Raw genomic sequence first — 22,979 nt, 5'->3', positions numbered from 1 at the left:
ATCTTAACTAAAGTTTACGTACACTTTATTTGTTGCATAAATCATACTTTTGTGTGCATTGACTATAAATTATTTTGATCTCAAATCTTAGGACACCGTGAACATGAACTCTAAAGTATTGCTAAAGACTATTCAGCTTCTGATAATGAAGGCAAAAATCTCAACCTCTCAACATTTTGAAGAAATAAACAGAAACAATTATATGAGATTCAATCTGTTCAAATTGGAAATGAGAAACATTCTCTTTTGTTAAATAAATGAGATTCCCAAAATGAAAACACAGTAAGATTAGCTTTACCTCAGTGGAATAGTTCATGTTTTAGGTTTGTGTGTTGTTGCTGTGTTAATGAAATGCTGTGTGAACAATAGATGTTGTCATTCTTTTCTTAGCTGCTCAAGACGACTGCCAGCTAATCTGTTTATGCCCGAGCTTCCTCTATTTTACCCGTTACGGCCCTGCCACGCTCATCTCTTTAATCTGCCCTCCCAATTAGCCGCGACTTAGTGCAAAGCAAACAGCAGCGCTAGGGCTGCTAAGTTGGACTAAACGGCCTTTTAGCTAAGTCATTAGCTCTCTTTGCACACACTGTCAGGAACAGTCTGACTCATTAGTGTGTCATCGCTAACAGTCGAGTCAAAGACACTAACCAAGACTGAGAAATGAAAGACAACTAGCCTCAAGTTAACATACTGTATGGGCTATTGTCAAACTGGGCCCAATTAGCACATTAGCATGTTAATTTATGAAATCGTCAAGTCATAGCATCTCTGAAAACGCAATCCTGGCATACTAGAGCAGGATGAAGCCGTGTATGGATAATGACATCTTGAAAACTGGTTTTTAGGGTGTTAATTATGTTCTAGCAAGAGTATATTTGGAAAACGTGCAATGTGTGCCAGAGGGGACGTGCGCACAAAAATATGCAAATAGACGCACGCATATGCGCGCAGTGGTACTCGTAGCACTTGTTAACACCTCTCGATACCGAAGGGTAGCAAAGCTGTTACAATTCACACTTCGAACATTGCAGCTGAGGTGTGTTTGACATAGTTTTGCTTCTTCAGTCAGCCAATCTCTGCTCGCCTCTCTTCACCTTCTACCCGGCAACAAAGCCATTTCTGTCATCCTACGTCACCTATTGATGCAATGTATTTGAGTTGTAGATGTTGGCTAAACATTTTCATTTGCGTGTTTTTGAGTTGCTAAATGTTTTGAATGTGTGTTTGTGTATCTAGTTCCTGGCCCCATTCCTATGGAGTCCATTCAGACAGGCCCATACGAGGAGAAGATCTTCATGCAATGGAAGGCCCCGAATGAAACTAATGGAGTCATTACACTCTACGAGGTGAGAAAATGCATATATGTATTTTTATCAGTTTATTTATCAGTAAGATTTCTAATGTTTTTAAAAATCATCATTACTCCAGCTTTCAGTCTCACATGATTCCTCAGAAATCATTCTAATATGCTGATTTATTATCAATTTTGGAAACAGTTGTGCTGCTTAATATTTTTTTGGATCCTGTGATACTTTTTTCAGGATTCTTTGATGAATAAAATGGTAAAAAGAACAGCATTTATTTAAAATAGCAATATTTTGTAACACTATACACTATTGTTTAAAGTTTGGGATCAATAAATGTTCTCTTTCTTTCTTTCTTTTTACTTTTATTCAGCAAGGATGTGTTAAATTGATAAAAAGTGAAAAGTAAAGACTTATATTGTTAGAAAAGATTTATATTTTGAATAAATCATGTTCTTTTTATTCATCAAAGAATCCTGAAAAAAATTATCACAGGTTCCAAAAAAATATAGATAATAAATTATCATATTAGAATGATGCTGATGAAATTCTGATGAAATTTCAGCTTTGCTTCACAGAAATAAATGATATAAAATAGAAAAAAGTATTTTAAAATAGAAAACTGCTAAATATAATATTATCAGGGTATTATCAGAGTTTTGTAGGTCTTAAAAATATTTTAATTTGCCCTTCCACAAATTAAAGCCCTAAAAAGTCATGAATTCATAAAAGCATGGCATTAAATGGCACATGCATTACCAAAAATGAATGAACTTCCTCAGTATTTTTTTTTTTAACAAAACTTTATATCTTAAAATATCTTAAGATTTTGTTGAGATGAAAATAAAGTCTAAAAGACAAAAAAAAAAAAAAAAAAAAAAAGATATATATATATATTATGCTTAATACAGCAACAAATATCTGCAGACAGGGTACTTGTTATAGTTATTTAATATCAAGTTGAAGTTAATCAAGTTAAAATCAGATATTTGGTTTTGTTTTAATCATTCAGTCACTTCATTCTGATCAATTCCACAGAAAACAAGACTTCTTGTCTTATGTAATTTTGCTTCTCAAGTAAATGCATCTTGCATTTACTAATCTTTAGACAAATGTGCTTGAAAACAAAATTTCCAGATTCTAGTGGTTGGGAGCAGAGATATTAAGTGTTATACTATTTTTGCTAAAATGAGTTAAATTTACTCAGACGTTTCATGTTTGATACACTGACATGTTGCGGTTGTTGTGTGTGTTTCAAAACTATATATCAAAGTAAATTTCTGTGGTAAAATTAGGTGGCAGGATAAGAAAAATAAGTGATTTTCTGTTGGAGGAAATGTTGTTTGACAGCCCGGATGACTTGAAAATTAATTATTTATTAGTCAATACATAGAATATCTGCATTACAAGGAAGGAAATGAAGTCACAGCATGACAAAAACAAATTACATCCAGATTTTGCTTTAATGTGTGTGTGTGTGTGTGTGTGTTGGAGTGGGCTGGAGGCACAAAAGAGCCTCACTATCTCTTTGATTTGATGAGGAAGACAAACCACGTGCAAGACATTGTGCATATCCAGGTACATCATTAAAACGGGGTTACGGCGTGTGCCATCTTGGTGATAAGAAGATTGACAGAATTTACTAAATGTATCGAGCGGACACAATGCAGTCCCATTTGGCCGGATAATTGCTATAATAGCCCTCATTGATTTAATTAGAAGCGTCCAATAGAATTATCCGGGAGATCTGAGCAGCCGTATGCCTCCTCTCCTCGCTTTTAGTGATTCAGACAAATTAGACTTAGGACAAAGGGCTCGGAGGCAAGGAAAGGGAAGGTGCACAGATGAATGCAGCGGAAGGGTCACAAAAGGATACAATTTTGTTTGTGGGAAGTAAGTTTCTTGATTCAAAGCTTCAGGAAAGTTTGGACTTGGTGACTCACGGAAATAAAATCGGGCTGCAATAATAACGTTAATAATGTATAATGTTTGTTTAGTGCTTTATATATATATATGTATATCTATCTCAAGATGTAGGGCTGTGCAATTAATCGCAATCGCAAAAAAAATCGCGATTTAAGCACATGCGATTTCTAAACCGCATAAGGCTGCGATTTTATCTATTAATTTATTTAGATTTTTATTCAGAATACGTTCTTGTGCGCATGATTTTAATATGTTAACCACTCAGAGCTGACGCAGCGCACCGGGCAATTACAGCTAAGCTGAGCAGGAGAAAGATGTTAACCAATCAGAGCTCTGAAACTTCACGGCAACCTGTCAAAATAAAAGTACGGTTTAACATGAAACAACAATATTAGTCTTGTATTACTTTTGTACAGTATAATGTAGGTGTTTATATATTCCTATTTAAATAATTTACATAAAACAATAAAAAACAATATATTTGATGAAAAAATAAGTATTACAACAAGATTAACCACTTAATTGTAGAAAAAAATACTACAATTATTATTTAAACGTTTTAAACTGAATTCCCATGTATTGATTTTAAGAGTAAACCTCTGTTTGTTTGCCAAAAAATTTAATGGGTTTATTTTTCATTTGATTAAAAATAAATAAATGTTTATGCTTTTAAAACAAGAATTGCTAAAAAAAAAATAAAAAAAAAGATTGTAGAGCCCTCAAAATGTTAAAATAGAGAGTTTTAGACTTATTTTTCCACTGAAATGTATGTTTTCGTTATTACACAAACTAGGGTAAAGTACCGGGAAAAAGTAATATGGCTAATTTATTTTATGTTGTCTGTTTTAAAGACAATTTAACTACAGTTTTGTTTATTAAACTTAATACTATGTTATTTCTTTGTGAAATGTTTTGTTATGCACTTCTTTTGCACTGAATACATTTAGAATGTATGTATGTAGCTTGTTTGAAAAGGCAAAAACAGTTGCCAAGATTGCAAATAAAATCACAATCGCAATATTCGTTCAAAAAATCGCAATATGATTATTTTGTCCATATTGCACAGCCCTATCACGATGCAATAATATCACAATATGAAGTTCACAATATATTTACTGGATGTTTAAAAAAAAGACAAATAAAGAATTGGAAAAAATTGTACATTTTGTACATTTTAAAGTTAAATTATTCCATCTAACGCACTTTGAGAACTCAAAATCAGAGCTCCAACCCATGTTCTTAACTAAGAAAACTAAAAAAAGTCAGTGAATTGACTTGAACCTAAACTTAAACAGGGACTCAATCCTCTTTTTATTTTTGGTATACTGTCTCAGTCTAATTTACATTCACACTGGTGTTTTAGGAAGCCAAAAAAAGTAAAATATAATAATAATAATAATAATAATAATAATAATAACACAAAAATGGCAGTAATTTCCACATATTGTAAACAAATTGCACTGCAAAATAAATAAAAATAAATATTTCATAGCTATATTATTTTTGCTCTACACTACAGTAGGGATGTTACAATACTTCTTTCCTATTTTCTTGAATGTGGACTGCAGTAAAGTTACCCATTTTTAAACCCCTAGCTGTCAGCAATTCATACTGCACATTTAACCTTTTATTTTAGCGTAAATGGCAGGAGAGCTTTTGTTTTGAAGGAGAACTCCAGTTTCAGTGAAAACAGACTTACATCTGCTCATCTGCTGCTGCAAAAAAAAAAAAGCATAATTTGTGGCCGTTGCATTCACGTATGTTTGCTAAACTCACAGCAAATGGAACTGAAACATGAAAGGTGATGTTCTGAGGTGCGGAATACACTAGATCATGAGCTGATCGCCTAAATGAATAAAATAAAGTGCATGCTTCGCCTTTAAAATGTGCAGCCAAAATAGACTTTATGAAGGGATTAAGCCATATTGCGCTTTCGGTTTTAGTTCGTTTGACAGATACACTTTTAAAAATAAAGGTGCTTCACGATGCCATAGAAGAACCTTTTTTGTTTAAATGGTTCTATAAAGAACCTTTATCATCTGAAGAACCTTTCTGTTTCACAAAAGGTTCTTTGTGAACGTTCTTCAAGTTAATAAAAAGGTAAGAAATAAATGGTTCTTTAAAGAACCTTTGGCTGAATGGTTGTTTGTGGAACCAAAAATGGTTCCTCTATGGCATCGCTGTGAAGAGCCTTTTAAAGCACCTTTATTTTTAAGATTGTATTGTGTCAAAGCATAATGGCCCAAAACACAATTTTAAATACCTTTTTTGTTAGAATAAGGAGTTAATATATATTTTAAAAACTACACTTTTTGCCTGGAAGACCTATTGTTTCATATGTCATGTGGCCATGAAAATATCCAGATAGTTTTGCTATCGCAATATCCTGATGTTGATCTGTTCTAATATTGTTCTGATATTATTTATATGGACAGTCTAGTCTTGACAGAAAAGTTGATAGAAGATTCTGGTAACTTGTCATTTAGTGCTATATTGAAATTAAATGAATTTGAGATCTACAGCAGAGCTGAAGGATTAAAGTGACCTAAATATAGACTTTTCTATTGACAGTCACAGTCTGTTCTCATAGACGTTTCTATAACTAAAGATATTTCCAGTACACTTACTTCAGCGGCAGTCACATCACATGAGGTTAAGTTAACATGGGGTTAAGTACCTGGAACAAGGGCATAGAGATGATTGCTTGTGGCTCAACCCTTGTAGGAGTGAACCAGTAACCTTACCAGCGGCTAGGCCACAACACCCTATACATACTGTATGTAATGAAGTACCGGGTGGTCCATTGATCTACACTCATAAGAGCAGCTCACCAGCCTGCTAAATATGACACACACACATCGTAGTGGGTTTCAGATCAGTTTCTGAGTACCTGAGATGTGTCCTGCATCAAAATCCATACTTTTGATCAAATTTCCCCTCTCTCTCTCTTTCCTCTCCCTTCATTTGACTGCACAACAGCCTCCTGTTATCAAACCATCAAAGCCTTTCAGAAATTAATTGCTTTGCTGACAAAATAGGAGTGTGCGTATGAAACGCGGGGAAAGTAAGACAGAGAAGATCCTCAACAGCTCCTTATTAATCAACGCTGAGACGTGTAAAGCGAAGGTGTCTTTTGTCCTCCTGCTTCTTTCGTTTTCTTTATCTCCATGCAAATGAGGATGAGTAAATAGCAGAACACTTCTGCACACGCGGGTGTTTAGTCCTTGATCTTTGTTTTGTTTAATTTGCGTGACATGTTGTGAGTTTGCCATGACGTGATGTCTCCCACCCCTCCGCTGTGTCTCGTACGGCGTTTCTGACGGCTTCCTGTCTGGAGATACATGGAAGCAAACCACCCACTTTGTTTACAGAGAGAATGTGTCTGATGGTGATGGACAGGGACATTGACGCTCTCTGCGAGTACTGTTATTTATGTACACACTTTAACATTAAAATGTCATTTGAGTTTGAGCTGTTTTTTGCAACAAATGTACCATATTATTATACCTTGGTTTTTTGCACCATTGTAGTGTAGTTTCACTTAGTTTTTTTGGTTATGCTGCACTAACAAAAATGCACCTTGATATGTGACCCAGGACCACAAAACCAGACATAAGGGTCAAGTAAGGTCAACGCTGAATAAATAATACAATGTATGATTTGTTAGGATTTAAAAATATTTGGCCAACTATTTGAAATCTGGAATCTGAGGGGAATAAATAATCTAAATATTGAAAAAAAAAATCACCTTTAAAGTCATCCAAATGAAGTTCTTAGCAATGCATATTACTAATCAAAAATTAAGTTTTGATATATTTATGGTAGAAAATTTACAAAATATGTTCACGGAACATGATTTTTACCTAATATCCTAATGCTTTTTGGCATAAAAGAAGAATCGATCATTTTGACCCATACAATGTATTTTTGGCTATTGATACAAATATACTGGTGCTACTTAAGACTGGTTTTGTGGTTCAAGGTCACATTTTACACCATGGCGTTTTGGACTTTTTGCAAAAAAAATTTTTTTAGACATCTACCATGGTGGCAAATTGGTATTCTTGAAAATACACTCTTAAAAATAAAGGTGCTTTAAAAGGTTCTTCACAGCGATACCATAGAAGAGCCATTTTGGTTCCACAAAGAACCATTCAGTCAAAGGTTCTTTAAAGCAGTGTTTCTCAACTCCAGTCCTCGGGACCCACTGCTCTGCACATTTTGTATGTTTCTGAGTCTGACACACTCAGTTCAGTTCATGAATCTTTCTACTAATGAGCTGATGATCAAAATCAGGTGCCTTAAATGAGGAAGACATACAAAATGTGCAGAGCAGTGGGTCCCGAGGACTGGAGTTGAGAAACACTGCTTTAAAGAACCATCTCTTTCTTTCCTTTTTGTAATCTGAAGAACCTTCTTTCGCCACAAAGAACCTTTTGTGAAACAGAAAGGTTCTTAATGGAACCATTTAGACAAAAACGGTTCTTCTATAGCATCATGAAGCACCTTTATTTTTAAGAGAATACCTGGGAGTACCATATAAAAACCATGGTACAGTACGTTAGTTTCAGAACCATCAATGTGCCATGAACTTCTTTTTGAATGACATGATACTGTGGTCATTTTTCATTGTAAGATATTTAGACATCTACCATGGTAATACCATAGTATTCTTTGCTTTTTAATAGGAATGAATTCTTTTATTCAGCAAGGATGCATGTGACAGTAAAGACTATTATTAACAAATGCAGTTCTTTTGATCTTTCCATTCATCAAAGAATCCTTAAAATAAATACAATGTCAGTTTCCACAGAAGTATTGTTTAGCACAATGGTTTTCGACATTGATATTATTAAGAAATTGAGCTGAAAATAAGAATATTAGAATGATTTCTGAAGGATCACGTGACACTGAAGACTGAAGTTATTATGCTGAAAATTCAGCTTTGCATCACAGGAATAAAATATATTTTTCATAATGTATTCAAATAAAAACTAGTTATTTTAAATTGTAATAATATTTTGCAATATTGCTGATTTCACTGTATTTTATGGACCAAATAAATGCAGCCTTGGTGAGCATAAAATACTTTTTTCAAAAACATAATTTTAGTTTAATTTCAGTTATAATAATTTGACATCAATGCACCATAGTACTTTTTTGTAGGTAAAAATCTCTTTTTCTCTCTCTAAGTAAGTCAAAGTAAGGAGCTGTCGCACTCTGTGCTGATGTAGGGTGGAAGGTTTCACCTCTAACGAAGATAAACAGCCTGTTCTGCCCTTACGGGATGGAGGAAAACCTGTGCACCCCCCCAAACCCCCCTTCATGGTGTTGTTTTCATTTCCATCAATAAGCGCTTGAGTTGCAAGCACTCGAGTTAAGAGAACCAGTAACCCCTATCTCTCTAGAGCAGCTAAACCCGGTTAATGGGCTCATGGTCCTGCACGTCTGATCTAGAGACAGCTGGAGGGAGGTCTAAATCCGGGTTAATGTCAAGAGTGCGGTTTTTATTTACCGTTTGTCCTGTATCATGAGGCGGTGAGATTCAAGTACCCTTATTTTGTCCTAAACAGCAGACATTAATGTGTCATTGCTGGTAGCAAGAAGGAAGTTGTGTTAACAGGTACTGGATTTGACAAAGTTTGAGGTTTATGCCATCTTTAAAAGATATTCAGTGTTTTAGCAGCAAGTAAACAAATTATCCATGAGCATATTGTGTATTCTGCTTTTTCCGGAGTCATGTCTGTAATGCAAAGTGTTTATTTTTTTGGGTCTAAAAAAGTCTAAAGACATTTTCCATTATTTTTATTCTCTCTCATGATGAATAGTGTTGTTATTTGAATGATCATTGTTCTCAGATTTATTCGGCATTAAAAATCATGTAAGTTCTTAAAAAAGTCTAATTTGAAGAGACTTTTTTTTACTAGTATTATATTACTTGTGCAGTTTTTTCCTTGTTTTTCTATTTTATTCTGTGTTATGCCTTGCAGAATGGAATTGAAAATAACATTATTCTCTACACCAAATATTAAGTAACCTAATTTCTTTCTGGCATCCAAAACCCTCGTATCTCAACCTCAAACTTACAAAACACTAAATATTCTATGTTCTCAGCCAGTCTGTTTACCAACTCTGAATCTCAGGAGATGCTGACATGAACGAGGCCAAGGAATTACTAACCAATCTAGCTTGGGTTTATAGTTTGGCGTTTCACGTATCTGCTTGTATAACAGTTGCCTTGAATTTCAAGTTCTTATAATTTTTTCTGAAGGGTTGAAAGTCCATGCAGGATGAATTTTAGATGTTTAATTGCTTTGAGGTTTTTGAAGTACTTCTATGTGACAGTTGCATGGAAGTGTGGTTGCAGGTTTGTTTGTTTGTTTTCTAGGTTTGTTTTCACATGACAAAAGGAATATTATATGACAGTGTCACAAGAGACTTTATCTCTGTTCCAAAGCGTAGTGAGCTGCCTAGAGTATATGCCTACTATCTACTTAGGCATCTGCCTTCTATGGCTCAGTTGAATTGGAACCTCATAAGGGTTTGTTTTGAAACAATTTCCATAGGTAGCAACTCTGAAGACTTGAGGAAGTCTGCTAAAGACTGCAAGTTACTAATGGTGTGGTAATCAAAACACCTAATATACTTACATATTGGCCAAAATATTCTATTTTTAGTTTTTTTTTTTAGAATAATAGTTTTATAATGTTGCTAATATTTATTTATTTGGCGTTGCTCATCAAAATGCATTTGGAAAACAAAACAAAAATAAACTGTAAATAAAAAGTGTTTTGTAAAAAAAGAATTATTTAATTTTTCCACTTCAAAAGTTTTTAATTCATGTTTCCTGCTGTTTCTTTGTAAATGATTGTAAAATTTACTAGCAATTTCCAATTGGAAATTGTTTCTACGCCATTTCTACACAATTTACAGATATTTTAATCACCCCCTTGTCATCCAAGATGTTCGTTTCTTTCTTTGATCAGTCATAAAGAAATGGAAACCTTTCAATGGAACATTTCAGGAATGTTCTCCATATAGTGAGTTTGAACTTTCAAAATGCAGTTTAAACGCAGCTTAAATGCAGCTTCAAAGGACTCTGATCCCAGCCGAGGAAGAAGGGTCTTATCTAGTGAAACAATCGGCTATTTTCAAAAAATATATACAATTTATTTACTTTTTAACCTCAAGTTCTCGTCTTGTCTAGCTCTTGAAGTGCATGCAAACTCTGTGTACTCATTTTCTCCTCCAACTTCAAAATTGCCCTACTGTACATCGCTGCAAAAATACTGACCCAGTGTTTACAAAGTGAACGTGCAAAGAAGGTCAAACGCCCTTTACAAAAAAAGATAAAACTGCAAGGTTGGACGATTTTGAAGTTGGAGGAGAACATGATATGGAAGTTTTTCAACCTACCCTAACTGTATTGAACCAGAGTACACATGCACACCACAGAGCTAGACAAGACGCGCATTTGAGGTTAAAAAGTGTATAAACTGGACATTTTTTTGAAAATAACCATAAGGATTGTTTAGATCCCTTTGAATCTGCATTTAAACTGCATTTGAAGTCCACTATATTGAGAACATTCCTCAAATGTTTTCCTCAAGAAAAATAATTTCTTTATGACAGAAGAAAGATATAAACATCTTGGATGACAAGGGGGTGATTAAATTATCTGTAAATTTTTATTCTGGAAGTAAGTTTAAAAGGCAGTTCACTATGTTTTGAAACAGCATCTCTCTCATTTATTTGAGTCATTGCTAAAGTGAAGTAGCCATAAATCCAATATCTCCCACAAACAGGGCTGTTTTCTTCGCATTCCCATCTCCGCTGCCAAACTGAACTGGGAAATGAACCCTTTTCAAATCAGCTGTGGTCAATTAAACTCAAGCGGCTCTTTTAACAGAGAGCCACAGTGCGTTCAGTAGTGCATTAGGCCACTTTTAGCAGCCTGTCGCGTGGCGTCACATGCCCCCTGGCCAACACTTCCTGTCTCCCCTGACAACAGAGTCTGGAAAAAGAGAGGGAGGACTGACCGGAGTGAGAGATAGATCCCCCCCATCCTCACCTCTTTATTTCATACTTTCAGTCGTCTACAGGATTGATCATCCCTTGTGTTTTTCCCCCATCGGGACATTTAAGTGATGACAGAGTAATTGGAAGTCTATTGATCGCCATGCTGGCCTTTGAGCTGTTATGTTGTTGTTGTTGTTATTTTTTCATTTAGTCACAGAGAAAATAGAAGAATTCCTCGATTTTGTACATGTCAAAATTGAAATTACACTGGTAGTACATTTTAGTAACAATAAATGGGGTATCCATGTGTTCTGTTGTTGAGCTGGAAATACAAAATCATAAAAAGAGACTCTAGACCACAAAACCAATCATAAGAGTCTTTGTTTTTAAATTGAGATGTTACATGAAAGCTGAATAAATAAGCTCTCCGCTGATGTTTGGTTTGTTTGGATAAGACAATATTTGGCAGAGAGACAACTATTTGAAAATCTGCAATCAGAGAAAGCAAAAAAATCTAAATATTGAGAAAATCGCCTTTAAATTTGTCTAAATGAAGTTCTAAGTAATGCATATTATAATCAAAAAATAAGTTTGCGGTAGGAAATTTACAAAATATCTTCATGGAACATGATCTTTACTTAATATCCCCATGATTTTTGGCATAAAAGAAAAATGTATCATTTTGATTTGATTCTCTAGAAGGGTTACACTAAACTAGACTCAACCTCAGACCTGTATCACAACATCTCGAGTGCAGCTTACAGCCGAATTATCCATCTGTCTGTATATTACATGAACAATACCCTTCAGCCACCTCTCGCTTTCTGTTTCATTGGGCTGTAAAGAACCTGTGTTTTACGAGATATGTTCAATACGACCCGCTGTTGGCTGAGTATATTAACACCGAACAAGGGCGCAAATTTACAGAGGAGCTACACTAAAGGCAATAGATGATATTTTAAAAGCTCCTTTAATAAAAGGCCTGCCATCAATCTCTAATGCCCTTTCATTTGCAGGAATTTAAAAGAAAAAAGTGCTATTAGTAGGTATGCGAATGCTGAAACTCAAATGATGACATGAGTTTGTCACCTGTTTGTCCAAACAGTGGCCGAAGAGGCATTTCAGTCAGCATGTACGGTAAATTGGCAGCTGTAAATGCAAAATTCAGGCTGTAACTCTCTATTAAGACTGATTCATAATCCGTAACATGTAAACTTGTGCTTGGCAGTATATTACACCAGGCTTCTCCGCCACACCTCAGCTCCGCTGTGTGATTTACTGACCCAACATGAAATCATAAACATGATAGCATGTTAAATCAAAACTAGGCTGCTGGAAAACATAAAAATGTGCTAGCATAAACAATCCTTTGACATGAAATAAAACAACAAGCATGAAAGTTAGAGAAACGACGTATATTTGGATACTGTGACTGCATGTCCTTGTCCTATACATATCATATAAACATTCATACTGCCATAAGAGATGCCTAAGTGCGTGTGTGAGTCAGTATGAGAGTAGTAATGTCTTAAAGGCATAGTTAACCTAAAAATGACAATTCTGTCATTATTTACTATACTCATCTTCATGTTGCTCCAAATCTGTATGGCTTTATTTCTTCTGTAGAGCATAAATGCTTTTTCTAACAATTATACAGTAGAAAATATATTCTCATTAAATTGATAAAAAAGTGACATGTAATACATGTATAATGTTACAAAAAATTGGTTTCATATAAATTTACATTTACATTTACATTTAGACTTTTAGCAGACGCTTTTATCCAAAGCGATTTACAAAAGAGGACAATGGAAGCAATCAAAAACAACAAAAGAGCAATAACATGCAAGTGCTATGACAAGTCTCATTTAGCCTAACGCAGTACATTTATCAAGGTTTTATTTTAAATTATATAATAAATAAAAAGAAAATAGATAGAATAAAAAAGAAAAAGCAAGCTAGTGTTAGAGGCCTAAAAATTTGATTAGTACAACAAGAACAGAGAAGCTAGTGTTGTTGTTTTTTTAAGAAAACAAGCAGTATGTAAATTAATACAGATAAAATACAACACAAATATATAAATGCTATAAATGCTGTTGTTTTGAACTTTTTATTTATTAAATAAGGTGAAAAAATGTATACTGTGTTCATTAAGCAACTTTAGGCATTGATAATAATAAGAAATGTTTATTAAACAGATTAAATCAGAATGTTTATCAGAATGATTTCTGAAGGATCATGTGACACTGAAGACTGGAGAAATGATGCTGAAAAATCAGCTTTGCAATGCAGGAATAAATTACTTTTTTTAATTTACATTTTGATTTTGGTGTGCACTTTTAAGTGACTGTACTGTATATGTGACCCTGGACCACAAAACCATAAGGGTCGCTTTTTTGAAATTGAAATTTATACATAATCTGAAAACTAAATAAATAAACTTTCCATTGATGTTTGGTTTGTTAGGATTGGACAATATTTGAGATACAACAATTTGAAAATCTGAGGGTGCAAAAAAATCTAAATATTGATAAAATCGCCTTTAAAGTTGTCCAAATGAAGTTCTTAGCAATGCATATTACTAATCAAAAATTAGGTTTTGATATATTTATGGTATATATTTATATATCCTATATAAATATATATGGTAGGATATATTTGATATATTTATTTGATATTTGATATATTTATGGTACAAAATATCTTCATGGAACATGATCTTAATCTAAAATCCTAATGATTTTTGGCATAAAAGAAAAATCGATAATTTTGACCCATACAATGCATTTTTGGCTGCTACAAATGTACTTGTGCTACTTAAGACTGATTTTGTGGTCCAGGGTCACATATACTGTATACACAACATCTACATGCCATCTGAGGTTCTTTTTCCTATAGATGAAGAATGTTCCAAATGTAATTTTAATTTTAGAAGTCTTATGTTGACGTCTGAAAAGATTGATCATTGCATCTGTCTGTCTCTCAAATATGTGTGGGTTTCCTGGAGTGATATTTGGTTTGAATGTGCAGATCTGCTTCTCCTGCCTGTTTTGTTGCCTGTGGTCAGTGGACAGTCACGGATGTGTGTATGTGTGTGAGTGAGAGTGTTTAGAGGGCATTCTGAATCACTCCACTATGCATGAAAAGCTTTTAGGCAGCGGGCCTGCCAGGCACCCAGCTGTCAATTTATTTGATTTGAATTGTGGAATGGAGTTATGAAGTGTGAAACGTCAGGGCTAAAATGTTTTGATTACCCCCATACACTGTGGCCATCAATTTCCATCAGCCTCTAAGATATGGAAGGTGTGTGCGTCTTAGCATGAAAATGTTATCTGTAACCTAGTTTAGTAATTGTTTGGGGGCGTGTTAATTCTTAGCTGGATGTTGTTTTCTAAAATTTACATGATCCGAAAGCCTCGTAAAAGTGTTTTAATAAGCGGCTTGTATTTACAGCGCAGCACGCTGAATGTGCTTGTTGTTCGTTGTATTCGTAATATAATATTTGGGTTGCATTTCTAGTCACTGAAATTGTCTCAAATACTTGGAGAGAACATCCGAATGCAGAAAAGCCCAAGTAACTGAAAGAGATTTAGTAAAACAAGAATTCAGCGCAAAATCGCTTTTCCTGTTTCAAAAGGTTGATGTTATTAGGAAAAATAATGTTTAAAGAAAAAAAATACAATACAGAATGAAATGTTATTTGCTCAGACTGTTGTTCCAAACCTGTATGACTTTCTCCTTTCAGTGAAACAGAAATCAAATGAAAGCTCAGGCCAATATTGTACAGTTATTTATTTATTTCAATAAAAAAGCACTGTGAACATTTATAATAACATCTTTTCTGTTGGTGTAAATATAAATGTTTTTTGCTTTTGCGATCATACTGTTGTATGAAGTTTGTATTAAGAACAGACTGAAATTTAGGTTGTTAATTATTGAAATTTTATGTGAGACTTGGTTTGACAAACAAAACTGTGGAACTTTCTTTACAAATTTACAGCCTTTAGTCAATAAATACGTTTATTGTATGTCAAAGAGCAGCAGGAACATTCATCAAAACCTTTTCCTTTGTGTTTTATGAAATAAAGGAAGTCATTAAGGTTTGGGATGACTTAATGCTGAATAAACTATGACTTACCTTTCATTTGTGGTGAGTTATACATAGCATAATACATTAAAATGTGTGTCTCCATTAAATGTCTCTCTAAAGACTTTTGTCGTTGTAAAAAGGCAACTCTCTCTTTTCTTCTTTTTCATTAGATCACCTATAAGGCTCTTAGCTCCCTGGACCCCACCGCAGATTTGACAACACAACGTGGCCGGGTTTTCAAACTCCAAAATGAGACCCATCATCTCTTCGTAGGGTTGTATCCTGGCACCACATATTACTTTACTCTGAAAGCCAGCACAAATAAAGGCTTCGGCCCACCTGTGACCACCCGTATTGCCACCAAAATCGCAGGTAAGGGAAAAGCAGCTAAGATTGTTGGATTTTTTCCAAAAGCTAATGATAATTACACATAATTATAGTAAAACAGACCCTCAAGTTGCAGTTTAATTGAGTTAACGTGACAGACATTTGTTGTTTATGGATATAGACTATTGACGTCGGACAGACTGATGATAATGTATGAAATTATTTCAGGGAACATGAACTGACGGGGTTAAATAAGCTTCATTTGATTGCTTGCCTAATTATCTCTTGCATTTCTAAAATTTGCATAATTAGTTTTGTCATTTTGACTTTTTTGTGTCTTAAAGAAGCTTTGCTGGAGAGAAAATCTCATTAGCGACTTGGGTTATTGGCATAAATATCGTTGGAATACAGTTAATGTAAAGTGAACAAAATAATGAGAACATGAATCGTAAACAACATCCTCCACAAGTTCAGCCCCATTTCTGTGGCCCGAGGCTGTCAGTTCGTTCCGTTTCATAATGACGTGGCATTTGTGCGGCACGCCAGACACCATTTATTAAAACCGTATTGTTCACTGAATCTAAACATTGTAATGAGAGAGTGACATTTTCAATGTGATTACATAGTGATGATCGTTTTGAGTCAGGCTTCAAAACTGTACGCTTTCTCGTAGGAGTAAATACTGTGAAATGAATGTTTTTATAAATACATGAATATTAATTATGCATAATATTAAAACATGTTTTTGTGTGTTTGAAAGGCAGCTGAGTTCCAAGTTCAATTCAAGCTAAACTCTGTTGACACTCTGCTGTCAATTTTGACTAAATCTCCCTCAGTTTGCAAAACATTCAAAGCTGTTTTAATTATATGCACAGAAATTGTGGTCATTTCAGACTTAATTGCAAATGCAATTAACTCATACTTACGTTACATAAACTGATCCTCGTCCATTTGTCCTTGTCACATGAGACAAGGTCTGCTAAGCTATACAGTACATGCTTTCTTTATATCCTCATAGTCTGCGGCCTTTAACTTGAATCTATGTGTCTGCAGCTCCATCCATGCCTGAATATGAGACAGACTCTCCTCTCAATGAGACAGACACGACAATCACCGTCCTCTTAAAACCTGCTCAATCACGAGGAGCCCCTGTCAGGTGAGTGTCCAAAGTATATTGCTTATTTGTTTCACATTTTTCAAACGTGTACTAAGTTGCTTTGGAGAAAAGCATAAAAGTAAATGTGATTGATGTTCAGGATGTGTGCATTCATGACATTATCTGAGAAAGTGCTTGTCTAGTGTGCTTTTTTGAAGCTTTTATTCAAAGGAGAATATAGAGAGGACAGATATAATGAGGGAGTCCTAATTGGCTGTTACAGTTTTTCAGTATCTGCAAAATTTGTATTATTTTAGAAAAATAAGAGGGATCATACAAAATGCATGTTATTGTTTATTTAGTACTGACCTGAATAAGATATTTCACAACTGAGGACAACTGAGGGACTCGTATGCAACTATTACAGAAGGTTCCCACACCTTGGTTAACTTCAGATTCAAGGACATTTCAAGGACTTTCCAGGTCCAATACCCTCAAATTCAAGCACTTAATGTGGGGACACATTTCAAGTGAGAGCAAAGTTACATCAGAAGGAAAATGATGCATTAAGAGCTGGGGGGTGAAAACTTTTGAACAGAATGGAGATGTGTCTATTTTTCTTATTTTTGCCCAAATATTATGTTTTCATTTAGTACTGCCCTTTAAATGCTACAGAAGACAAAAAAAAGTAAAATTTACCCTGATCTTCAAATTCAAAAAGTTTTCACCCCCAGCTCTTAATGTGCGTTTTTTTCCTTCTGGAGCATCAGTGAGCGTTTGAAACTTCTCAGGGTTCTTACGGGTCCTTGAAATCCTTGAAAGTTTGTGAATCAGATTTTTTTTTTTCAAGGCCCTGGAAGTGCTTGAATTTATTTTGTGCAAGAAGTTTTCTGGAAAAAAAAAATCTATATTATTCCCTCCGGTCTGCTAATGTGTTATTTCGCCAACACTTTGTGGCCTATGCTTACCAGCTTGTTTGATTTATGTTAGTTACGCGCATTTATGCATTGACATTCAAGTGCGCACGGAACTACTATGATGGTACCTCAACATTTCACAGACACACCTTGAAACATTGCAAAAATATGCTGTGAAGTTAGTTGTGTTTGACACATGAAAACAGTATCTTACAAGGTAACATGATGTAACCTTGCTCTATCCTTGAATTTGAGGGTACTGGACCTGGAAAGTCCTTAAAAGGTCCTTGAATTTGAAGTTAACCAAGGTGTGGGAACCCTGCCCTCTGTAATAGTTGCATATGAGTCCCTCAGTTGTCCTCAGTGTGAAAAGATGGATCTCAAAATCATACAGTCATTGCTGGAAGGGGTTCAAATGCACAAAAATGCTGGAAAGCAAAATCATTTGTGGGACCTGAAGGATATTTCTGAAGAACAGCAGGTGGTTTAACTGTTCAGGACAAACAAGGAACTCATGAAGAACTATCGCTAGACATAGTAAAACACAGCTGTGGATCATTCATGAAAGAACAGTGTTAAGAATCAAGGGATGTAAACTTTTGAACGGGTCATTTTTATAAATTCAACTATTATTTTCTTTCTATCTTTTATGTGAAATATCTTATTCAGGTCAGTACTAAATGAACAATAACATGCATTTTGTATGATCCCTTTTATTTTGGCTAAAATAAAAAACATTTTGCATTTGATTCTGAAAGGGGGGGATGTAAACTTTTGATCTCAACTTGTTTGGATGCTTGCAAACCCCTTTTTACTTTTGTTCCATATCCCTTTATTTTGATAGTTCCATATCAGACATTCTACTGACTGTAAGTAACTTAGCAAGTACATGTCAACTTATTCTACTAACCTTAACCCTAAATCTGATCTAATAGTCTACTAATTCTCTAATGTAGTTGCAAATGAATGAGAGTTGGTTGACATGTTGTTGCAAAGTTACTCATGCTAGGTAGAATATCTAAATCTTTGGACAGATGCGAAGCACATTAAAAGACCAGGATACACCAAATTACCCCTCTTTCCACTCATTCTAGAGGGGTCTAGTGCATCGTCTGAATGAAGAAGTGCATTACTGTTGATTCACTCGGGGTCCTGAGGGTTTTTAAATGCAGTCATTCAAATAAGCATCATTTGTATGCTAAGCCTTCAAGGGGTTCCTGGTCCATTTGGCTGTGTTTTGGCACTCAAACAGAGCCTTTCTCTGTGTGGAAATTCAGACTGTGAATGTGCAACAGATTTTGGCAAATTTTCGAAATTGCAAGTCGACACTGACTTGGAAGAACAGCACAGTTGATGTGCAACGGGAGCCCATCAGTAATTATGACAATTATTTTGGTTGCATGCATGATTCCGAGTTGTATTTACCAGTGCTATTGTAGTACCGTTGAGATACTACTTTTTATTATTAATATTTTGAATCAGTTTTGATTTGTATATTTACATTTTCATTTTAATTGTAGTTCAATCTGAGTATTTTTTTTGTTATGTTTTTTAAATGTATATGCAGTTTTAATTCTTTTTAATTTCAAGTTTTAGTTGTGTTCCTTATAGTACATCATGTTGCCTTGGAAACTAGCTAAAATAAAAAAAAAATGTTTTTTTAATGTTTTATTTCAAGTAATAAAAATGTTTTTAATGGCTTTAATTTTAGTATCAGTTTAGTTTTAAGCAACTGTAATAACCCTAGTAATAGCATTTGGCAAGACAACATAGGATGAAAAATATGATATTATATTATATACTTGTTATTAATTTTTAACATATATTTTAAGGGAAGACCCAAAACTATAAAACTTCTGAATGTTTTATAATAAACAAGTAGAAAAATGTTTTTAAAAAGTATTTTCGTTGTCAGTGTGCTCTATAACGCATATGACCCTGGCAATCCATAAGCGTCTTTATGAAAAAGACGCAACTGAAAAATTGTTTATAATTACAGCAGCTTTCGACCAGGGTTACAGCGGACACAAAACACACGACATCCAGCGTGCACTTAAAGCCATTAGTTTAAAATGGAGATCCAGTGTGTTTGAAAGAGAAAAGCAGGCAAGCCTCTTTGGTCATGGGAAATTATCCTTTATGAAAGATGCCAGATTAGAGGCTAGGATAATTTGCCACGTCTTTTCGGCGAAACATACATTTCCCTAATTGCACATAATTGGGAAGTATGTTCTTGGCGTAAGACCACATAATTGCAAACAAGTACTATTAGCACAGGGAGCTCAAAAGATGTCCTTATCTATTCACAGTGTATTGAAACACACACATGCCCCTCTCCAGTCCTTCCCCATGATGAGCACTTTCAAAAAGCCCCATGCGCACAAATCCGCCACCTCCCCTCGAGCTAATTACCGTAGTAGAGATTTCCCTCTGCTGGCTCGCTACCGCATCGCCTGCCTCGTAGTTTTCTCTCGAGAGGAGAAGCAGCTGTGTATTTTTGGGTCTCATGCAGGTTTAGGTTTTTTTTAAGAGTTTTAACTGAGATGTTTAGCTGCTAGTTGTTAGCGTGAGAGAATTCTTGATGGCTGACAAGGCCTTCTGTGATTCTTAGAAAGCTACGGGAAGAGATGTTCTTGATGGTTTTAATGGCTCGTTAAATTGCCTCGGGCACAGCTCCCTCTCTCTTTTTTTGGATGTGCCATTGCTAGCTGAACATTTTTCTTAAATCAAGAGGCTGAGGTATGAGCGGCTAATGCTAAAGCATGTTCCTAAATATTAAACTTGACACTTTTTACATTTGGATGAATGGATAAAATCAACTCCTGTCCTACTTTTTTATCATTAAGTATCATGTATTCTTCTTCAATATGTCACATTACAGAAATTAAATGTTGACTTAAATAAGAACCTATTGGAATTGAGCCTCTTTTTGAGGCCTCATCAGAGACTAACTACAATACCCTGTTGAAAAAAACAGCATATGCTGGTTAGGTAGGTTTTGATGCTGGTTTTAGCTGGTTTATGCTGGTCCTTTGCTGGTTAATGTTGGTCCTTAGCTGGTTTATGCTGGTCCTTAGCTGGTCAAGGACCAGCATAAACCAGCAAAGGACCAGCATAACCCTGCTGAAAAAAACAGCTAAAACCAGCCTAGGCTGGTTGACTGGTCTTAGCTGGTTTAAGCTGGAAATAGCTGGTTTTAGCTGGTGGTCTCCCAGCCTGACCGCCTAGCCAGGCTGGAAAAGTGGCCAAAACCCCTCTAAAACAGGCCTGCTGACCAGCTAAAACCAGCCAACCAGCCTAGGCTGGCTAGCAGGGAAACCAGCAAAGAACCAGCATAAACCAGCTAAGGACCAACATACCCTGCTGAAAAAACAGCTAAAACCAGCCTAGGCTGGTTGACTGGTCTTAGCTGGTTTAAGCTGGAAGTAGCTGGTTTTAGCTGGTGTCCCAGCCTAGCCAGGCTGGTCATGCTGGTTTTAGCTGGTGGTCTCCCAGCCTGACCAGCTAAAACCAGCCTAGCCAGGCTGGAAAAGTGGCCAAAACCCATCTAAAATCAGCCTGCTGACCAGCTAAAACCAGCCAACCAGCCTAGGCTGGCTAGCAGGGAAACCAGCAAAGGACCAGCTTAAACCAGCTAAGGACCAGCGTAACCCTGCTGAAAAAACAGCTAAAACCAGCCTAGGCTGGTTGACTGGTATTACCTGGTTTAAGCTGGACGTAGCTCGTTTTAGCTGGTGTCCCAGCCTGGCCAGGCTGATTTTAGCTGGTGGTCTCCCAGCCTGACCGGCTAAGACCAGCCTAGCCAGGCTGGAAAAGTGGCCAAAACCCCTCTAAAACCAGCCTGCTGACCAGCTATGACCAGCTAAAACCAGCCAACCAGCCTAGACTGGCTAGCAGGGAAACCAGCAAAGGACCAAAGCTTAAACCAGCATACCAGCATCAAAACCTACCTAACCAGCATATGCTGGTTTTCTCAACAGGGTAATCAAATATTAGATACTTGATTTGATATTTAGTACATTCATTCTTTTTTTTTTCCACTCTAGTGCTTATCAAGTGGTGGTCCAAGAGGAACGGAAGCAGAAAGTTCGGCGAGCCACTGATGTGTTGGAGTGTTTCTCCGTCCCAGTTAGTTTCAGAAACGCCTCCATCTTGAATTCACCTCACTATTTTGCGGCCGAACTCCCCCCTGTAAGCCTTGCTGTAGTACAGCCCTTTACAATAGGAGACAACAAGACTTATAATGGCTACTGGAACGCACCACTGTCACCAGCCAAAAGCTACAGCATTTACTTTCAGGCCCTGAGCAAAGCCAACGGGGTAAGTATTTAATTTACTGTTTATTTCATTCACCAATTCAGTGTTCTTGATATTGGTTGACACTTCAGTAATGGTTAGTAAATTGAACTCAAACTGAGTGCCATAATGAATTATATTTTGCACAAGAAAATATAACTGTTTTTGCATTGGGACATTATCTTTATGACGATTAAACATATGTGACCCTGGACCACAAAACCAGGCTTAAGGAGCACGGGTATATTTGTAGCAATAGCCAACAATACATTGTATGGGTCAAAATGATCAATATTTCTATTATGCCAAAAATCATTAGCATATTAGGTAAAAATCATGTTCCATGAACACATTTTGCAAATTTTCTTCCATAAATATATTAAAACTTAATTTTTGATTAGTAATATGCATTGCTAAGATCTTCATTTAGACAATTTTAAAGGCAATTTTCTCAATATTTAGATTTTTTTGCACCCTCAGATTCCGGATTTTCAAATAGTTGTATCTCAACCAAAAACCTATTTATTCAGCTTTCAGATGATGTATCTCAATTTAAAAAAAAGAATGACCCATATGACTGGTTTTATGGTCCAGGGTCAAATTCTCTGATAATCATGAAAAAATACCCCCCAAAATGTTTGTTATTTACTTGAGTTTGTTTTGTACTAACTGTGAAGCATGCACGTCCAAAAAAACAATGCAGATGCATGTCAAAAATATTTTTTTCCTAATTTATAACTGTATTTTTATAACTACCCTATAAAGTAGTAATTCAATAATAGGAATCAAAATAAAATATAAAACACATTATGACAATGGTGGCAAATTGGGGGTAATTTCTGAAAAAAATAAAAATAAAAAATTTATTGGTATTATTTAGGGATGGCCCGATACCGATACTGGTATCGGGTATCGGGTCGATACTGTCCTCATATACTCGTACTCGTACTCATAAAAATGAGCCGATACCACGCACCGATACCACGTACATTTTTTTTTAAACG

At 35.4% G+C, this 22,979-nt stretch overlaps 1 protein-coding gene across 1 annotated transcript in view; it reads left to right on the top strand.

The window, feature by feature from the left end:
- Positions 1-22,979, top strand: part of ptprt (protein tyrosine phosphatase receptor type T) — a 335,410-nt gene that overhangs the window by 193,399 nt on the left and 119,032 nt on the right. Inside the window, 4 exon segments of the mRNA XM_073852511.1 lie at positions 1,237-1,346; positions 15,510-15,711; positions 16,720-16,822; positions 21,726-21,999. Coding sequence (XP_073708612.1) covers positions 1,237-1,346; positions 15,510-15,711; positions 16,720-16,822; positions 21,726-21,999 — 689 coding nt within the window.

This window comes from Garra rufa, chromosome 12 (assembly GCF_049309525.1).
Source record: "Garra rufa chromosome 12, GarRuf1.0, whole genome shotgun sequence".
In the NCBI taxonomy this organism is placed as follows: Eukaryota; Metazoa; Chordata; class Actinopteri; order Cypriniformes; family Cyprinidae; genus Garra; species Garra rufa.
This window is presented reverse-complemented; position numbering and strand designations above follow the sequence as displayed.